The sequence below is a fragment of the Solanum dulcamara genome, chromosome 1 (genome assembly GCF_947179165.1).
Source record: "Solanum dulcamara chromosome 1, daSolDulc1.2, whole genome shotgun sequence".
NCBI lineage: Eukaryota > Viridiplantae > Streptophyta > Magnoliopsida > Solanales > Solanaceae > Solanum > Solanum dulcamara.
In genome coordinates, this window is record NC_077237.1 from 34650026 (window position 1) to 34670757 (window position 20732).

The 20732-nt window shown below is 34.0% G+C and overlaps 1 protein-coding gene and 1 long non-coding RNA gene across 4 annotated transcripts in view; both read right to left on the reverse strand.

The window, feature by feature from the left end:
* Nucleotides 1–13607, reverse strand: part of LOC129903639 (membralin-like protein At1g60995) — a 51976-nt gene extending 38369 nt beyond the window's left edge. The window contains exons 1-4 of one of the 3 annotated variants that reach the window (XM_055979188.1): nucleotides 13210–13607; nucleotides 12607–12669; nucleotides 6364–6768; nucleotides 4947–5028 (exon numbers count right to left, since the gene is read on the reverse strand). In XM_055979188.1, the coding sequence (XP_055835163.1) occupies nucleotides 4947–5028; nucleotides 6364–6768; nucleotides 12607–12669; nucleotides 13210–13362 (703 nt within the window). In that variant the 5' untranslated portion in view covers nucleotides 13363–13607. Of the gene's footprint in view, nucleotides 1–4946; nucleotides 5029–6363; nucleotides 6769–8035; nucleotides 8193–12606; nucleotides 12670–13209 lie in introns of those variants that run through there. The other 2 variants (XM_055979192.1, XM_055979196.1) reach the window with 2 other exon arrangements.
* Nucleotides 13608–17936: 4329 nt separating this feature from the next.
* Nucleotides 17937–19353, reverse strand: LOC129887758 (uncharacterized). The gene is made up of 2 exons (XR_008766475.1): nucleotides 19113–19353; nucleotides 17937–18310 (listed from the first exon to the last, which is right to left on the reverse strand). It is a non-coding gene; the product is annotated as an uncharacterized LOC129887758 (long non-coding RNA).
* Between the last annotated feature and the right edge of the window lie 1379 nt (nucleotides 19354–20732).

Here is a 20732-nt window from a genome sequence, read left to right on the forward strand (position 1 = left end):
GGTCTAGGCATGTGAAGAAGTGGTCCATAGACGCCAGTGAAGAGGTGCAAGAGGATGGTTATAGGGGTACACAATGAGGTAGAGGTAGGCTGAAAAAGCATTGGAGAGAGGTGATTAGACAGGACATGGCACAGTTTCATATTACCGAGGACATGACTCTAGATAGGAAGGAGTAAGGGTGTGTATCGGTCGGTTAGGTTTTAAGTATTCTTAGTTCAGTTTATCGATTTTCAATTTCTAAATACGCTAAACAAATAATCAAACCAATAAGATATTTGTTATCGATTTTTGATTTATTGATTTTTGATCTTTAACGGTTCAATTTTCGATTTAACCAATAAGAAAATACTTTTAAAACATATATACGATTCCTAGAGCCACTATCGTAGAACCCTTGCCGCAGAACCTAAAGAGGCAAACCCTAAAGGGTAAATTCTAAAATACTAAATAATATAGTGATTAACTGATTATATATTTATATTAATATTTTTTGTCCGATATTTGTGTATGAGTAAAAAACTAAAAATTAAATTAGTAAACTATTATAGTCTTAATAGGTTATCGGTTTACCCAATAACCCAATATTATAAAACCAATACTGAATCGATAACCCAATAATTATTTTTTATAAAACCATTAAATAACCATTAACCCAATAACCCAATAGCAATAAACCAATAACACTTTTTTCAGTTCGATTTATTGGTCAGTTTGATTTTTGTACACCCCTAAAAAGGAGTGGAGGTCGAGTATTAGAATAGAAGGTTGGTAGGGGTAGAGTGTTGTCTTCTTGCTTTTGTTATTTACCATCATATGTTGTTTATTGTGTTTCAATTATCACACTGTTTTGGTGGTGGTATCGTTTCTTTCTTGTAGACTCTACACTGCTTTTCTTATTAACTATTATGCTTTCTCCATTGATTTCCTGTCCTTTACTTGGGTTTGATGCACTTAAGCTGAGGGTCTTTTAGAAGTAGTCTCTCTACCTCCATGAGGTAGTGGTAGGTTCTGTTTACACTCCACCCTCCCATACTCCACTTAGTGAGACCCCACTTAATGAGATTTCATTGGGTATGTTGTTGTAATACATACAAAGTTACCTGTGTCAAAAATAATATGTTCAAATGAAGCGTTTGGGTTGAAAAACATTTCACACCTAACTAAAGGTGCTTTCATGGAGCTATCATTTTCAAGACAATAAAGGTAGGAATAGAATATTTTTATTTATTGTAATGATTGTCTTTCCTTAATTAAGAACCCCTTCTCGCGATGTAAAAACGAGTGAAATACTAAGTCTTTCCTTCTTTCTCAAATTCTACAAAGTATCAAAGCAATTGTTGCCTTTTGAAGTGAGTTTTCCTCCCTAGAAGAATTAGGTCTCCTTTTTTTTTTCTTCAAAAAGAGGTCGAATTTTCTCTCCTTGAAGTTGTCTGCTTTTTTCCAATTTTTACTTCTTCTTTATCAAATCGATCATACCACAACCTACATTCCAGGAAATTGTGCACCACAAATAAAGAGACCAACAATTCCTTAGAAAGGCATCACTATTCCTTGTGGAAAGAAAAATGATTTGCTAAGACGGAAAAAAAGATATCAAATTTCTACCAAGATAACAGAAAATTCCAACTTGATGATTCCCATCATCTACGATTGAGTTGCGAAAACTTCTGGATAGGTATCCTACATCTTAACCAAATTCTTTCTGATTAAAGTATCTCTTTCTAGTTGCCCTGGAACAATTAGGAGATTCTCTAGAATAAATATGGGGTTTTGTGTTTGGCGGCAACATGCTTGGTCCCGCTTATGGGCTCAAATCAATCCGTTCAAGAAGAAAGATCGAAATATCAATCTGATCGAGATCTTTTTTTCTGATTTGGAGTCCTATATAGCTTACTCAATTAATGCGATAGTAAAGGAGGATGCAATTGGATTTAAGTTGACATAAGCTTCCTGGATTTAAAAAAAAGTTGGGGAAAGGTGTGCAAAGTGAAGAAAGTCTTGTACAGAGAGAAGCAATCTCCTAAAGCTTGTTTGATAGATTCTCCATTATGTTGCTCTCTTTCGGTTACACAAAGCACTGCCGATCACACCCTCTTTATAAGAAATCCATAGGGTAAACTCACTCTTCTCATTATTTATGTTGATGAGATAGTAATGACAGGAGATGACAAAGAGGCTATGACCCGATTGAAGAAGTTGTCAACACAAAAAAAAAATCTAGGGAAGTTGCATTATTTCTTGGGGATTGAGGTTGCTAGATTAAAAAGAGGAATCTTTATTTCTCAAAGAAAGTATATTCCAAATCTCTTGAAAGAAATTGGTATGAAGTATGATAGATAGCAAGCCAGCAGAATCACCTATTGAACGCAATCACAAGTTATAAATAGGGGTTGGAGGGTCAATTGATAAGAAGAGATATCAAAGGTTCGTTGAAAGACTCATTCATCTCTCTCGCACTAGTCCAAACATAGAATATTCAGTTAGCTCAGTGAGTCAGTTCATGCATTATCCTTGAGATCCTCATATGTAAGTTGTCTTTCACGTTTAGTGGTACCTGAAGTTGACTCCAGGGAAAGGTTTGCAAGATTTTACTGATGCGGATTGCACTTGATCTACAAATGATAAAAGACCTTATCCGGTTATCATACACTCGGAAGAGGGAACCTAGTTACTTGAAGAAGTAAGAAGCAAAGTGTAGTTGCAAGATCAAGTGAGGAAGCAGAATATAGAGCTATGGCCTAGGGTGTTAGTGAGCATCTTTGGCCACAAAAGTTACAGGGAAGAATTGAGATTGTCTGAAAAAGGAAATCTTGTACTACAACAACAAAGTTGTAATTAGTATAGCTCAGAATCATGTTCAACATAACCGAACAAAACATATTAAAATTGATCGGCACTTTATTAAAGTGAAAGTTACTAATGGCCCCTTGAGTTTGCTTCATGTACAGACAAAAGAACAGCTAGATAATGTGTTTACAAATGGCCTCAGCAAAAGGACTTTTCATACTTTGTTTGCAAGCAGTGTTTATCAAAAGCAAAAAGCGCAAAAAAGCTCAAAGGTCCGTTGAGGCTTTAAGCGCAAATCGCAAATAAAGCGTGGGATTTAATGAAAAAAGACGCAAAAAGGAAAAAATACACACAGACATACACACACACACACACACACACACACATATATATATATATATATTAAGTCCAAGACATTCAATTTATAAAGCAACAACAACATGCCCACTGAAATCCCACTAAGTGGGGTCTGGGGAGGGTATAGTGTACGCAGACCTTACCACTACCTCGAGGAGGTAGAGGGGCTGTTTCCGAAAGACTCTCGGCTCAAGTACATCAAACCCAAGTAAAAGAAAAAGAAAACAATGAGGAAAGCATAATTGTTAATAAGAAAGGCAGTGTAAAGTCTACAAGAAAGAAACAATAACGGCAAAATAGTGTGATAATCGAAACACAATAAAGAACATATGCAAGAACCACAAGGGTATGACTAGTACTACGACAGGCACTATCAAGCCTAAACCTATGCACAGCAAGACAACACTTACCCCTACTAACCTTCTACCTTAATATGCGACCTCTACCCTGTGTACTACATAAACTTCTAAATCATCATACTCCACGGAATTTTCTGTGTACTACATGAACTTCTAAATCTACTAGCAGCAGTTCACTATGAAAACATCAACCCCCTAGGCCCAGACCAATTCAAATGGGGAGTTATAGATAAAAAGGAATTCTCAGTGAAGGCAGCCTACAAACTTCTAGGTCCACTGAGCACAATCAGAGAGAGTTGGTCATGGAATCTTATTTGCAAGAGCAAATCACCCCCCCCCCCAAGATTAGTTGCTTCAATTGGACTGCCATACATGAAGCATGTTTGACACAAGACAACCTAGCAAAGAGGAAGTTTCAGATGGTCAACAAATGCTATATGTGCCTGAGGGAAACAGAAACACATAGCCACCTATTTCTACAATGCCCTATCGCATCGGATCTATGGAGCATGTTTGTAACACTTTTAGGGCTCAGATGGGTCATGCCACAAAACATCAAAGACACATTTGAAAGCTGGAGCAAATGGAAAGTTGATAGCCTCATCAAGATTATATGGAAGATGATACCAGCAGCTATTTGTTGGAGTATATGGAATGATAGAAATAGAAGATACTTTAATGGGATATCAACTACCTACTGATCTCTAAGAGCTAAATGCCTTATGTATCTGTATAGCTGGGCTTATTTGTCCCCTATAGATTCCCCAGATACCCTTTTGAACTTTGATAGCATGAATGACAAATATACGAACAAAGAAACTGAAAAATAATTACAATAAAGTGAAATATTAATTGCTTAGTGCTGTCTCTTCAAAAGAGGTTCATTGGCAAGGAAAAGTATGTCTTAGAACCTTGATGACGACACTGAAGCGCACATTAAGCAAGGCAAAGCACTCAACACGTTTGAAGCCTCGTTTCAGGGCTTATGCACGCTTTAAGCGCGTCTTTGATAACATTGTTTGCAAGTGGGGCATGTGCTACATATTTGCTCCCACTTAACAACTTGAGAAGTGTTGATTGTGTTAACTAATTAGCATGATTTTAGGAGACTTTACTTTTCCTTTTTCTAGAGTATTATAAAATTAGAATATTTCCTTTTATTGTAATTGATTGTCTTTCTTTAATTGATTAGGATTCACTTGTATAATACCTCTTCTCATGGAATGTAAAGACATACTGAAATACAAAGAAGTCTTTTCTTCTTGCTCAATTTCTACACAACATCCATAAAAGGAGCAGCTAAATACCAACTCAGTAACCTTTTTTGCCATCCACTATTGGGAAGAAATGACATAAAAAGAAACCCATATTTTCCCTTTACTAAGATTAGCTCATTACACAGTTGAGGGTACTGCACAGAATTATTCAAAGTTAGATAGATACCAGCATAAGAGTTTAGCTTGTCCAAGTGAAGCGTCTTGAGCAACTTAGGAATGTCAATATGTAGATGTATACCTGCAATATCCTGCACATGGAACTTTAATCTGAGAACCACGTTAAAGCAGCAATAGAATGTGCTTGGCTCTTAAATTTACAAGGAAAAACTGAAAAGAAACGAAATATGCATTCGCTTATTAAATTTGACTAAAAAAACTAACAGCTCATCATTTGATACAGGTAGAAACAAACTTGATAGTGAAAGCATCCGAGTTGGATGCCACCTATATATAAGTGTACAGGATAAGTAATGCATCATTGCTTTTGAAACAATATCAGGTATTTAAAATCTAGCAACACAATGTAACAAACCCAAACACTACCATAAATATGATCAGCAAAGTAAACCGTAAGTTAGTCATTCTTATCAGACAGTAATCATAGAACTCAAACAAGATTTCAGCAAAAAAAAATTAGATGTTTGCTGTTCTAGACAATTTCATAAGAACAACATAGGGAAAACAGTGGCACTAGTCTGCAATTCAATCAATGACCTGCCACAATCCAGAACCTAAAATGTGCAGAAGAGAGCAACCTAAACTGAAAGATGAAACAAAACAATCATATCTTTATGATGTGAATTTATGAAATATATTCAAACTTCAAAATCTTTTATTCAAATGCACATCTCATTAAAAATTCAACTTATGTCACGGATAAAAAAAAATTGTGACTGAAGAGACCACATAACACCTGATCTCTCCAGTTCCTTAAGTATAACTAACAAACACAATAAACCTTCCATGTAGAATTTTGATAAATTGGGAAAAATACAATCGCTATCACCTTCTATATGTACTGTAACCCTTCCAAAAGATAAGCACAGAGATGCATAAAACTGCAATGTTATAACGCAATGAGAGACATCATTAAACATCTGGGTAATAGAAGTAGACAGCTATGTGATGTTCCGATTCAGTTTCATAATTAACTCCCTTCATAAGAGGTAACTATACCTAGTCTACCAAGTACAAACTCACCAGTACTTCCTCGTTATAGGCCAGGTAAAATATGTCCGGTGGTAGAAATAGCAGGTTCAATGGCAAAAAGTTGCACATGAAGCAATAAATACATGGGAAATCCACAAGTAAGCTAGTCTTCCTGAGTGTATTTCTAGTCTGTTAAATGGGGAAATATCACAATCTAGGACTAAGACCACTCAATATGACCTAGGATCTTCATTTGCATCAAAAACACTAATAAAAGATGACATAATTCGAAGCACAACAAGATGTTAAATACTTTATAATACGATTCACTTTGTTGTTCCTCAAATAAGGGAATCCCAGAATATGCCAAAATAAAGTATCAAAGAAAATGCCGAGAACTCTTCCGAGGTAGTTTTACACTTATCCAAACTTACCCATAATCCTCCAAGGACTCGCTTGGAAACTCCCCAAATGAAAGACAAACGCCCATGCCATTTTTGGCCAATTCGAATTATAGCTGCTTTTAGTGATTCCTTCGGTGAGATTAAAAATCGTGCACGTGAAACTTCCTTACTGATTTTAGGGACCACATCATCACCCACAGACTCACTGTTCGTTGAACTTCCCAATGAAGACTCAGAGGACTCACTGTTTGAATATAATAGAAATTTACCAGTCTTAGCTCCATCACTTAACCAGTCCAACCATGGTTTTGTAGCAGCAGTAACTGAACTATCTTCATTCGCATGTTTCAGGTTCTCATTAATAGGTTCTTCATTGGCAATATTTACTACATCATAGTTGGTTTGATTCTGTGACCACAAACCAGCACTAGTTATCTGTAGGAGAAAACAGAATTAGCTGAATATTACAATATAATAACTGGTACATGTAATTGTTCAGAAATTTACTAAACAACCATAACAGCTAGCAGCTACAATAGTGCAGTTGATCCACAAGATCGAGATATAATAGATTCATGAAAATACTAAATGTTCTACGAGGACTCATCCTTCAATATTTGTCAACTCCATTTATCATCTTTATTAGCTTTGAACCAGGCCATTTTTTTCATTGTTCATATTTCTATCAAATTTCTGAGGGCCATCGGACTGGGTAAAACCTGAATTAACCGTGGTGAACTTGCGGGAAAATCCTTGCCGAGGGCCTGTGCACCCCCGGATTAGTCGGGGCTCTAAGAGACTCGGACACCCGGTGCAAATCAAAAAAAAATATATATATATATATATTTCTATCAAATTTTTTTCAAACTTTTGTCGAACTTTATTTTAGAGAAAGGTAACATATATTATATATCAGTTGCACAATGGATGCGCACAGATATTTACATTCCAAAAGAAAGCAAACAGATCTCCTTGCTCTTCTTACAATTTGTTGAAATTTATTAGCACACAATTTCTTTTGCTAAGAAATGATGTGAACCAGCTCCAATAAGGCAAAAATGCAAAAGAAAAAATAACCAAAAAACATAGGTTCTTAAGATGCTTATGTGAATCATTCAGCTGTAAAAGATCTAACATCTTTTTTACATTTTTTTGGATAACAGTAGCGTCTTGGCCGACTAGCGCACCTCAACTAATCCACCAATATTTGTTACCCACCAACAACACATGTACTCGATAACTCTGTTAACCTTGGTATGGGCAGATGAAAAGAAATCACCTAATGTTGTCTCCTCCCTCTGCAAAGATTTGAATCTAGGTTCCTTACGTTGTTACTCCAACTCTTCAACCATAGATTCCTAGGCATGTACTTAACTCGTCAAATGAGCCACCTTAGAAAATGCAAGCTTATCAACATTACCATTCTCAAAAATAAGTGCAAGCTTATACGCAATGGTCCACAGAGTGCCCAAATAGATCTTGATTTGAAGACACAAGCTTACATGACATAACCATCAAAGTCCTACAGATGAAGACAAGGTCCATATGTAAAACAAACAAAAAACATTTCCAAAATGAGACTATTTAGGTAGCGGTTTGGTCACCTTGTTGCTACACTTCGGCAGCTACGAACGAAGATGCTTCAAAAATAAAAGCTACATCCACTATTTATATTCAGCCTGATAGGCTAATCTGAACTTACCATGGCCTTAAAGTCACATGACATGGCTAGGATTTCAACTTTGAGTTCAGATCTTCTCTTTGGTTCACTTTGTCTTGGACTGGAGTGTCCAAATAGATCTTGATTTGAAGACACAAGCTTACATGACATAACCATCAAAGTCCTACAGATGAAGACAAGGCTCCATCTGTAAAATAAACAAAAAACATTTCCAAAATGAGACTATTCAGGTAGCGGTTTGGTCACCTTGCTGCTACACTTCGGCAGCTACGAATGAAGATGCTTCAAAAATAAAAGCTACATCCACTATTTATATTCAGCCTGATAGGCTAATCTGAACTTACCATGGCCTTAAAGTCACATGACATGGCTAGGATTTCAACTTTGAGTTCAGATCTTCTCTTTGGTTCACTTTGTCTTTCCCTTGTGTATTATTTGTTGTAAATGAGATTGGGAGTTGGATTTCCATTATGACGTTCACTCCTTTTGGGGGCCTTATTAATATGATATTATTAAACCACCATTGATCTTTCTTTTCTTTTTTTTGACATGGAAAGCACCATTGGTCTTTCTTCTCAAAATAGATCCACGTCCTACAACTAAAACTGATTCTTTATTTTGCAGTTACCATGAGGTACAACTAATTCTTTATTATGCAGTTACCATAAGACCAACTTGGTATGGCTATGCAAATGAAAATCTTGCAACTCAAGACTAGACACAATAGATATCACACTGTTATTTACTATTAGAGAACGATTAGAAGATGCCTAGGAACTTAACCTTTAGCCTAATGCAACTTGATCTATTGCTTGCACTCGAGTGTGGTATCCGATCCGGATGCGGATCCAAAGGTCGGATTCTTCATCACATAAATTTTAGGATTCAGGGATATGGATCTAAGTGCGGATACGGGTGCTGGAATATGAACAATAAATGTATATTACGACATATAAAGTAAATATTTCAATTAGTTAAAAGTTATGTTGAACTAAATATTCCTAACTTGTGAACGTAGAGAGGTTGTTTCCGATAGACCCTCAGCTCAAGTGAAGCATATAGAAAATAATGAAAACCATAAATAGTACGATAAACAAAGCAAAGAAGAGAATAGGTAATAGTAAAATCGAAGAATACGGTAGTAAGATAATTACTAATAATAATATTGATAAAAGAAACTAAACAACGCTTGAATACCTAATAACCCTTTACCCTAATCTTCGACCTCCGTAGGTCATGTCTTTAAGAAGCTGTAATGTCTTCGAAAAGTTGTATGTATCTCATGTCTTGTCTAATCACTTCTTCCCAATACTTTTTCGACCTACCTCTTACCTCTCTTAAAACCCATCATAGCCAACCTTTCGCACCTCCTCGCAGGGGCATCTGTGCATCTCCTCTTCACATGCTCAAACCATCTCAGTCTCGCCTCCCTCATCTTGTCCCACCACTGGGGTCACTTCCACCTTGTCTTATATATCTTTGTTTTTCATCTTATCTCTCCTAGTATACCCACACATTTATCTCAACATCCTCATCTCCACTACTTGCATCTTCTTAACGTGAGAATTCTTGACCAGCCAACACTCTACCCCATACAATATTGACGGTCAAACAACTTTATAAAACTTACATTTAAGTCTAGGTGGCACATTCTTAACACAAAGAATATATATGACATGCCCAAAAATCAAACCAAATACCCAATCAAGCTATACTAGGTCTATAATGTGATCAAAGTACTCAGGATAAGTTGACCAAATCCGATATGGATCCCACACTCATGTCGTGTCGACACAAGTGCAACAACGATTTTGAAGAGTTCGCACAACATACACATGGACAACATAAGCCATACATTTAATAAGTTCTCAACATAAGATGAAGAAGATTATTTGTGTATAGCACATTGTAATCTATCAATTTACATCACATTTCTAGATGTAGATACTTCTAGTGAAAAATATATTATTGAATTGTGTATTTAGATTATTACATTGAAACCCTATTTATAGACACTACATTAGACTCCTTCTCCAACTAGGACACTACATTACAATTGTTTTACAAGTAGGATTCTATATACTATTCCTACTCCTATTCTAAGTAGGATTGTATATATTATTCTTGTCCCTATTCCTATTCTAACACTCCCCCTCAAGTTGGTGCATACAAGTGGTATGTACCTAGCTTGTTACAAATGTAATTAAAACGAGGACCGATGAGAGGCTCGGTGAAATATCTACAAGTTGATCACTCGACTTCATATGACAGTCAATCTTAATGTGCTTAGTCTTTTAATGAAATACTAGATTTGATGCATAATGCCAATCAATCTCAATATGTTTGGTCTTCTCATGAAATACTGGATTTGATGCATAATGTCGATAAAACACAAAGTGATAAATTTCTGAATTACAGTGTTGAACCAAGCTTGAGAAGACTGTTTCAAACTATAAAGTGACTTACACAATTGATATACAAGGCTACCAGACTCCCCTTGAGCAACAAAACCAGGTGGTTGATCCATATAAACTTCTTCCTCGAGATCACCGTGGAGAAAAACATTCTTAATGTCCAACTAATTAAAAGGCCAATGAAAAACGACAACCATAGATAGAAAGAGGTGGACATATGCTATTTTAGCCACGAAAAAGAAAATATCAATGTAATCCAGTCTAAATATTTGAGTATACCCTTTTTTCTAGGCAAAAGTAAATCTAAGAGCTTATTTGGCAATGCTGCTAAAAATTGCTTATTTTTAGAAGCACTTTTTTAAAATAGCTTTTAAGAAAAGTGCTTTTGAAAAAAAAATTGTGTTTGGCTAATTCATTTGAAAAGTGTTTTTGATAAACAAATTGTGTTTAGCTAATCTTTTTTAAAATGTGCTTTTGAGAGTCAAATTACAAAATGGACAAGTATCAGTGCATTTTTAATATTAAGATTATTTAAAAGAGAAAAAATATTTTAATTACTGATCATAAAATTTTTAATTAAATTTTTATTTTTATTAAATTAAACTGTTCATATTCAAATTTTCAATCAATTAGAAAAATAAAAGAATATATTAAATATTGATATAATATTAACATGATGATTTAAATATAATTAAAAATATCAAACAAGATAAATTTAAAAATCATTCCACAAATTAAATCACTACATACGAAAAATTCGCCATAATTCTCTACTTCTACTTTTGCTTTTTTTAAGAAGTAGAAACTTTTAGCTTCTTCCCAACAGCAGAAAAATTGTTTCTACTTCCATTTAAAAGTGGTTTTAATGATTGGCCAAATACTTTAATTTTTAAAAATAAGTGTTTTTTATTCAAAATAATTGCTTTTGGCTTCTCAATAGCAATGTCAAACAGGCTGTAAAACAGCAAGAAAACACAACAAAAAAGCTCAAATTTGTCGGAAACAATGCAATGGTCACTAGAAAGTGCTCGAAATCTGGTATAAAATATATGGATCATCTCGAAATCAAGAAATGAGTAGATTTTAAACAAGAAAGTCATTGTAAAACTGGCCAAAACATGCTCATGCGTTGAATTATTAGATTTGATGACTAAAAGTGGTCACAATCTGAAAAATAAAATTATATGGGTAGGGCCGGAATGATGGCACGACCCTACGCAAATCAGATTTGAGGAGTCACTGAAAAGAAGCACGGAACTATGCAAATCAAATTTGACGAGTCACCTAAAAGAAACATGGTGCTTTGCAACTTAGATATGAAAAAGTAGTTCGGAAAAATTCACGTACCTACGCAAATTAAATATGAGAAGTAGTTCGAAGAGATCACGGTGCTACGCAAATCAAATACGAAAAATTAGTCACCGAAAGATGACATGGTGCTACACAAACTAGATATAAGAAAGTGGTCACCAAATAGATGACACGGTGCTACTCAAAGCACTGACAGATATGGGGTTGACACAAAACAACCCTAGAAAGTCACCGAAAATTGATGCACAGTGACCTGTCTGTCTGAGTTTTCTTTTCTTGAATATGGGATTTATGCATATATCATTGGCCCTACTTTTGTTAACATAACCATTAGCCAGACGGGCGGTATATATGGTCATAGCCACCTGCCGGCAGCGGAAGCTCTTTCATTCTCTACCGGGATTGTAGAAACTCTAATACCATGTGAGAAATATATGAGAAGAATACTATTGAATTGTGTATCTACATTATTAGATTTGAGAACCTATTTATAGACACTAGATTAGACTCCTTTTCCAACTAGGGCACTACATTACAATCCTTTTCCAAGTAGGATTCTATATACTATTTCTATTCCTATTCCTATTCTTATTCTAAGTAGGATTGCATATATTATTCTTATTCCTATTCACATTCTAACACTTCCAATATGATCCTACCTGCAGCTGTGCTTTGCTTGCTTCCAGGCTAAAAACTTTTCAACTAAAGCTATTACTTTCCAAACCCGAAATCTAAACACATAAAACACTGAAGACTTTTTTGAGCTTTAACTTTTCTTTCAACAACCCAAAACTTATGCATACAAAATTATTATTGCGAAAATAAAAAGGTACAAATTTTGTGGTAACAGCAAATGAGATCACCCACCTTGATTTGAATAAGTTGTGCATCTGAGATGTTCGCTCTAGACAGTTCACTTGAACAGCCAGGCTACACACAACAAATTATAGTTTAGACGAGAACAAAAAAATTAGTCATTGCTTAAAAATTTTACATGGAAAGGAAATGAAACCCCCTACATAAAGAAGCATTAAGAGAGTCGGTCAATCCAAAATTGATAGCTGAAGAACAGGTTTCTATTAATTATTTTTTACAAAGGATAAGGTATGTAATTTTATTAATTATGAGACAATCTCGCATAGAGAAGTAGTATAACAAAAAGAAATATGATTCTCAAGAAACAATACCCACAAATGTACATAATCATTCTCCAATTCTTCGAAAGCTCTAATATTTCTCTCCTTCAAGACGAGTGCTTGTGGGCAACATTCCGCTCTTACTTCATCTAAAGACCTAACTGTAGATTGTCACGCTCACTGTGGTCGGCGTCACTAACTCAATATAGGAGGAGGTGGACCACAAATTTTCACCCAACATTAATCCTACTTTTTCCCTCAAATTCCCAAATAACATTTATTAAAAAAGCTAACAATTTGCCCAAAGAAAATTATAACAATTAAAAAAAAAAACCTGTTGAACGTAATTGGCGTGCATAACAACGAGAATACAGAAGAGAGTGACGGCCATGAAGAGATACAAATACTCGAGAGTAGCTCTGATCCTGGGCGTCAGCATCTGAGCAAATCGTTCTTGAACACGTATAAACGTCTGCTCTGGATCCATCTATATATACAACTATGATTTGGGATTATGGGTCTTCTTATAAACGTCAGCTCGGCTGAATCAACCTTGTCATATCAATTCGGATTATGGCTCGGTCTTCTTTCTTGCTTGCTTTTTCCCTAATTGAATACAATTTTGAGGGGTTCTGTGGGGAACGAATACTCTTACTTGGAAAGCATCGTCAAAGTTCAAAGTTGGGATGCTCAAAGAGATGAGGATGTCAAATATTACTATATAATATTTTTTATTTTATATTATACTACATATAATTATTTATATAATGAACAAAAGAGGTCGGTCCAATTAACGGATTTGTACTTCTACTAGATGTATAAGAAGCCCGTGCCCAATATGTATTATTTATTAATACTCTCTACTAATTAAAAAAATATTTAAAAAAATTCTTTTTTTAACTCTCTCACTCATTTACTGATACATCACTTTTACCTTATATAAGTTATCCTAAACTCACGCCTATTCTTCAGCCTCATTGTCGGCAGTTTCTTTTTTTCAATTTCAGTCCATCTATTACTCAATTTCAAGCTTCTAAGTAAGGTATATTCAAGTTTTTCCTTTACTAGTATCTCACTTCATTCTCACCTCATTCGATTTCCTCTGTTTTCTTTTGTAATTTTTTTTTACTCATATTGTTCATTGATACACATGGAATCCGCTCCATCTTTTAGTGTTGGTCTCACTCAGTTGAATAAAAATTAAGAAATTCTTATTTCATCGGACGATGTTAGATCCAAACATCGTAACGATCCATTAGTGATGGATAAGCTACATGAGAAATCGAAGTCGAAATCCCAAGTTCAACATTCACCCAAAGAAGTCGACAAGAAGATTTAAGGGGTTTCAACACGCCATAATCTCCCTTAGGTATGAGTTCATATAAGATGTTTTTTTTAATGTCTTTTTTATGAAGATTTACTGCTTCTGATACATATAATTTTATGTATCAGATTCGTATGTATCAACCTTTAATGCTTCTGATACATCGTGGTTTTGTATCAAATGCTCATGTATCAAGATTTACTGCTTCTGATACATCTTATTTATGTATCAGATTCTCATGTATCAAGCTTGCATGAGATTCTGATACATCCTGTTTATATTATTTTTTTAAAAATATCATTTTTCTGAAGATTTATTGATTCTTGATACATCTAGTTTATGTATCAGATTCTTATGTATCAAGCTTTAATATTTCTGATACATCGTGTTTTTGTATCGGATTCTCATGTATCAAGTTTTAATGCTCCTGATACATCTTGTTTATGTATCAGATTCTCATGTATCAAGCTATAATGCTTCTGATACTACATGTTTATGTATCAAGATTAAGTTGTATTTAATCAGTTTCCATGTAATACAGGGAATGAAGTAAGTCATCAAGAAGATCCCCTCACACTCCCTGAGATTCGGCACTGCATATACAACTAATTTTATTGATGATTTCAAATCATCAATAGGTGATGAAGCTATACAATTATTTCGACAAACCATAATTGGTCACTATCTAGATATGCCACAGTGCAATTTTCAAGGGCAAATCATCAAATGCCTCTTACTTCTTGAGGTAGAGCAAAAAAACAAAGAGGAATTGCACATTTGTCACATGTAGGGTAATATACTCATATTCACAATCAAGAAATTTGCTATTATTATTGGTTTGCGATGTACCAGTAATATTAATAATTTTCGGTACTCAGATGCACCAACAAGTAGATTGTTGTCTAGATATTTCCCTGGTGCAAAAAATGGGGTAAACAAAGGATGTTTCGTTCAGCGTTTTCTGGTTGGAGGATGGGAAACAAATGAAGACGTTGTTCAGATGACCATTCTCTACTTCATCCACACTTTTGTTTTTTCTCAACTAAGTGATTCATCTATTTCTGTTGATGATTTTAAGATGATAGAGGATGATAGGTATGCACAATACCCATGGGGGAAAATAACATTTTTCAAATTGATAAAAGAAATCAGGTAGGAATTTTCAAATGCCAAACAAATGTATCATTTGGGCAGCATGCCATACGCTCTGAATGCATGGATCTACGAATGTGCATCTCAGGTGCCTTCTGAAATTGCTTTAAGAGTGGGCCATCAAATTCCAGAATTCTTAATTGGCATGTTGTTGTCGTCAAGCCAAAATTTGAGACCTTCATATCTACCATCTTCAGTGAGGTATATTTCATGAAATCATTTTCATAATTATAGCAAATGAACATACCATCTCCTGCTTATTAAATATACTTAAAGATTATTCATGTATGCACTGACTCATTATACATAACATTTAAGATACATTCTATAGTCTTGCCTTTGATACAATAGAATTTGTTCTGATACATATGATTCATCTCATGAATTTTGTTGCAGTATCAATGCTCCAATATTGTGCCATCTCAAGATGAAATTGAATCACTTGTCATTTCTGGCAGTGAACATCATTATGAAGCTGATACATCAACTGCCAAGGTTAAATTTATAGAACCTCAAGAAGTCCTCAAATTTGAGGACTTTTCAACAAAACCACTCGCAGAATTATTAAGAAGATCCAGTCATATTGCTGATACATCTTCTCCACCTCCTCCCAAAAGAATGAAGACTACCCCTGGTAAAAAATCCATTCAAGTAGAAAAAGCTAAAATGCATAAGGATGTCATACCATCAAATCCATCAGACTAGCCTGTTTCTACTTCTATAGAACATGCGGCAAAGTTAGGGGTAGGCGGTGAATCTTCCGGTCATTCGGATCAAATTATTCATGTGGAATTCAAAGCATTAAAGAAGTCTATAAAGAAGTCTCTAAAAAAATACGTAAGTTATTACTATAAGAACTAAGACACACAATATACTTTTAATAAGTTGATACATTATGTTTTTTCATATTATTGTATTAAGGTTGATCGAAAGTTCAAGCGATTAGAGAATAAAATTGATTCAAATCACACTGATATTTTGAAAGCCATGGACAACATAGTGCACCATATGACTGGCACATCATTTCCAATTAAAAAAGTAGATTTTGTTCAACCATTCCATGTGGTGGAAGAACAACAAGCACCTAATGTATTGGAGGAGCAGAATGATCCAAATAAATCGATCTCCCTCCAGCAAATGTCCAATCTCATGTCCAGAAAGATATTAAGTTAGATACATCACATAATTATTGATATTTATATTTTGATATACTTTTAAACTACTGGATATATTTTATTTTCATCTATCAAATATTCAATTGTCATTGTATTTATCATTCTCATAAGTATATGTTATTATATTTGCAGAAAGTAGAACCATCCAACAGGATACAAGAGGTGGATGATGTATCTGGGCATAACACTGTATCAGATGCTGCAGAATATATTCAACAGCATGTTTCTATTGATACATTAAAGGTAATGTATCAAAATCAAACATATTACCAAGCTGATGCTTCATAGCTATTGTGCCCGCTAAACCTGTGATGCTATATAGATTTTGATATGTTTCATGTTCATATATCATAAGTAAATGTCATTATATTTACAGGAAGCAAAACTATCCAACATGATACAACAGGTGGATGATGTATTAGAACACAACATTGTATCAGATGTTGCAGAATCTCTTAAACATCATGTTTCAACTGATACATTAAAGGTAATGTACCAGAACCAAAATTATGACCAATCTGATGCTACATAGCTCTTGTATCTACTAAATCTGTGATGCTATATGGATCTTGATACATTTTTTGCTCATATCTCATAAGTAAATGTTATTATGTTTTGCAGGTAGTTAAACCATCCAACACGATACAAGAGGTGGATGATGTATTAGAACACAACATTGTATCAGATGCTACAGAATCTTTTCAACAGCATGCTTCAACTGATACATTGATGGTAATTTATCAGAACCAAAGTTATTAAAGATAATGTATCATTTCAGTGGTCATTTTCTTAAATAATTGTTATTATTAGATTTGTGGGAACCAGAACCATCATTTAATCCACAACAATCAGAGGATATATCAGCACAACAGATGGAACCAACCAAAGCAGATCATTTTCTGATACATTAAAGGTAATGTATCTGATCAATTATTGTGATACATTAAATTTTAATAAATTTAGTACTGACGTTATACATTAAATTTAGAATAATGCCATGAAAGATGCGAGAGAGGCTGTTGATAAGATTGATCAATATGAAGAGCATGTTCAACAGATTGATAAAGAAAAAATCAATCCAAGTGTATCTGTAATATTCCTCAATTATATCTGATTCATTAAATTTAGTACAGTTTTTTATACTAAAGTCATAACATTTTCATAATTCTTAAAAAATAGGTATCACGATCCAACCCCGTAGGCCGTGACGAGTGGCTGAACTGGATACCTACGTGTACTCCTGCCAATCGTAAGTAACTTTGTCTCCTACTTGACTCGTAGTGTAACAACATGTAGGAAAACATATAAGCCGACAAGGCTATCAGAACTTATGGGGTCGTCCCGCAACAAGTACACCTATGAGCCGACAAGGCTGTCACGACAAGGGAATGCCCCAAAACACAGTTCATGTAAGCACAACTATACATACACATATACATAACCCATATACAGCTCATATACAACCCATATACATCTCATGTATAACCCATATACATCTTATATACAGCCCGTATACATCTCATATACAACCCATATACTTCTTATATACAGCCCATATACATGTCATATACAGCCCATATACACTTCATGTACATATCCACAGACCTCTAAGAGTAAAAGAAAACAACAGTAACATAAGGCGAGATAGGGCCCCCGCCGTACCCATGAACAAAAAGATATACATCAGGGTTTAGTATCAAAATTAGGCTCCCGCACAAAGGAGCACTTCTGGACCATTGGGTGGGACTCCTATGCTGACGGATCTCCAAGTTGTGTATATGTACCTACGTGCATGAATGCAGCCCCCCGAAGAAAGGAGGGTCAGTACGACATATGTACTGAGTATGTAGAGTAAAACATGGCATAACTAGAAGCATATCAGAAACAGAGAAGCAGGGAATAAAATGTCATATAAGAAACCTGTACCTATACTCTATGATTTATAAAAACATGCATGCTCAAATTATATCATATAGCCGGCCCTTTAAGGGATCCGGTGAATCTTACCTGTAGGATCATCATAGGTTCGCCATCGTCACCACCTTATTACATCCCATCATCATATATATACATACGTATCCCGGCCCTCTAGTGAGGGGTTTGGTGAACAATGCACGATTACGTACCCGATTCGGGACTCGGCGAAAAAAGGGTTATAGTATACATGAGTAGAGTAGTGAGTAACTATATGCAATTTAAATCATATCGGAGACTCGACCGTGTAAGAAAATTGAACTATTGTCTGGGGATCAGGGTAGTAATGTAATTATTTCAAATGCCCTTTAGCTGTCATTCGGGGCTATGTCAATTAGGGTCTCAGGGACCCTAGACAGGTACTAAAGTAATGCTAACCGCTTATGAACTCAGAAGCACTTGTTGTCATATAGTCTTTCAGACTAGGAGCCTGTACATTCGTTACTTCCTTAACATATAGAAAGATCGAGGAAAGTAGTTCAATTACCATGAGAGCTCAACATCCAGAAGGGAATAAGAGACACTTAAGAGTGGAATTACTTCAGAGATCATATTACCTTTTACTTACCTCTAAGACATGCCAAAAGAAAAGAAAGAATAGGCTTTACATACCTCTTACGGGATACTCTTTATCCCGTTCGTCGCGTCATCCTTTGAACCTAAGTAACATATGTTGACACCCAATTTTGACAATCCACAACGTAATAAAAAGTATATAAAAACATATATATAAAATTTAATAAAGTAATAATTTTAAAAAATGAAATATATATATCTATATATATTAAATAAATCTTGAATATGATATATTTTATTATTTTATTCAAAAATTATCTCAAAAATATTTTTTATTAATTAGTTTGGCCTAATTAATAAACTCATATTTCAAGTTAATTTGTTAATCATTTTACTTTTTTTAAAATTAAGAAACTTGTTAATTAATTGACATTTATCCATCATTTTCTTTTATTTCTAACCTTCTCCAAATAAATTCAAATAATTAAATTTTATGAAAAAAAAAAGAAAACTCGAAATGTTTTCAAGTTATTTTTATCATCTTTATTTGTTCTTAAGATAATGTATAATTATTACCCTTTTAGTAATATTCAAAATTGACCTATAAAAAGATTTTATTTATTTCTAATAATTATTTCATAAGTTAATTGATTAATTTTACGTTTTCATTTATTCCCTAAATAACACAAAATTAATATCATATTATAATTCTTACATTAGTACTATATCATATAAATAATATAATTAAACTAGAAGTAGACTAGAAAAACACAATTTATGTACTTCGTATAGAGTATCTTATAACTATAATAAAAAGGGATTAATTTTCTAAGTCCTAAAATTGTTATTCTTACCTTACAGTACATACTTGGAGACATGTGTCTGCAACAAGCACAATATATATATATATATACTATATACTCACGCGTGTCCCATTTATTCATCCGAATTAATTTTCCAAAAAACAATAAAATAATCAAATAAATAAATAAAATAATAATATATTAAATAAAAATGTATTCTTCATGCAGAAATAATATTAATAATAAAATAAATAAAATAAAAAATAAATTCGCCTATATATATACTCTTCATCCGAATAATAATTAAAAATAAATAATATAATAATATGTATATTACTCCACCAAACCTTTTTGTCCTCTCTCTTTTTTTAAAAAAAAATATATATTAACAAATAAATAATTTTCTGACAAAAAAATATTAATAATATATATATATATATATATATATATATTCATCCGCCATAATCTATTCAAAAAATAATAATATAATAATACCCATTCCGCATTATTTTAATAATCTGCCCCATTCCACATTATTTTATTTTATCCTCCATTCCGCATTATTTTATTCATCCGCCATTTTTCTGTTATTTTTTTTTATCTCCATATCCCTATAAATAGAGGGATTAGACAGGACAAAAAAAAGCCAGCAAAAAAAAAAGAGCGGACAGAGGGGAGAACACTTGAAAAACAAAAACCTTATGCTCTGATTTTTAGTATTTTCTTGCAAAAGAATTTTTAAATTTTCCCTCAATTTGAACTCAATTTTATTTGGAGAACAAGGATAGATTCGTGATCAAAGTATCCCCGTTCACTGCCCCGCAACAGGTAATATTTATTTCATGTTCTTCCATTTTTGTTGTCATTGTGATAAAATATTATCCTAAAAAATGTTATCTTGCTAATTTCATCA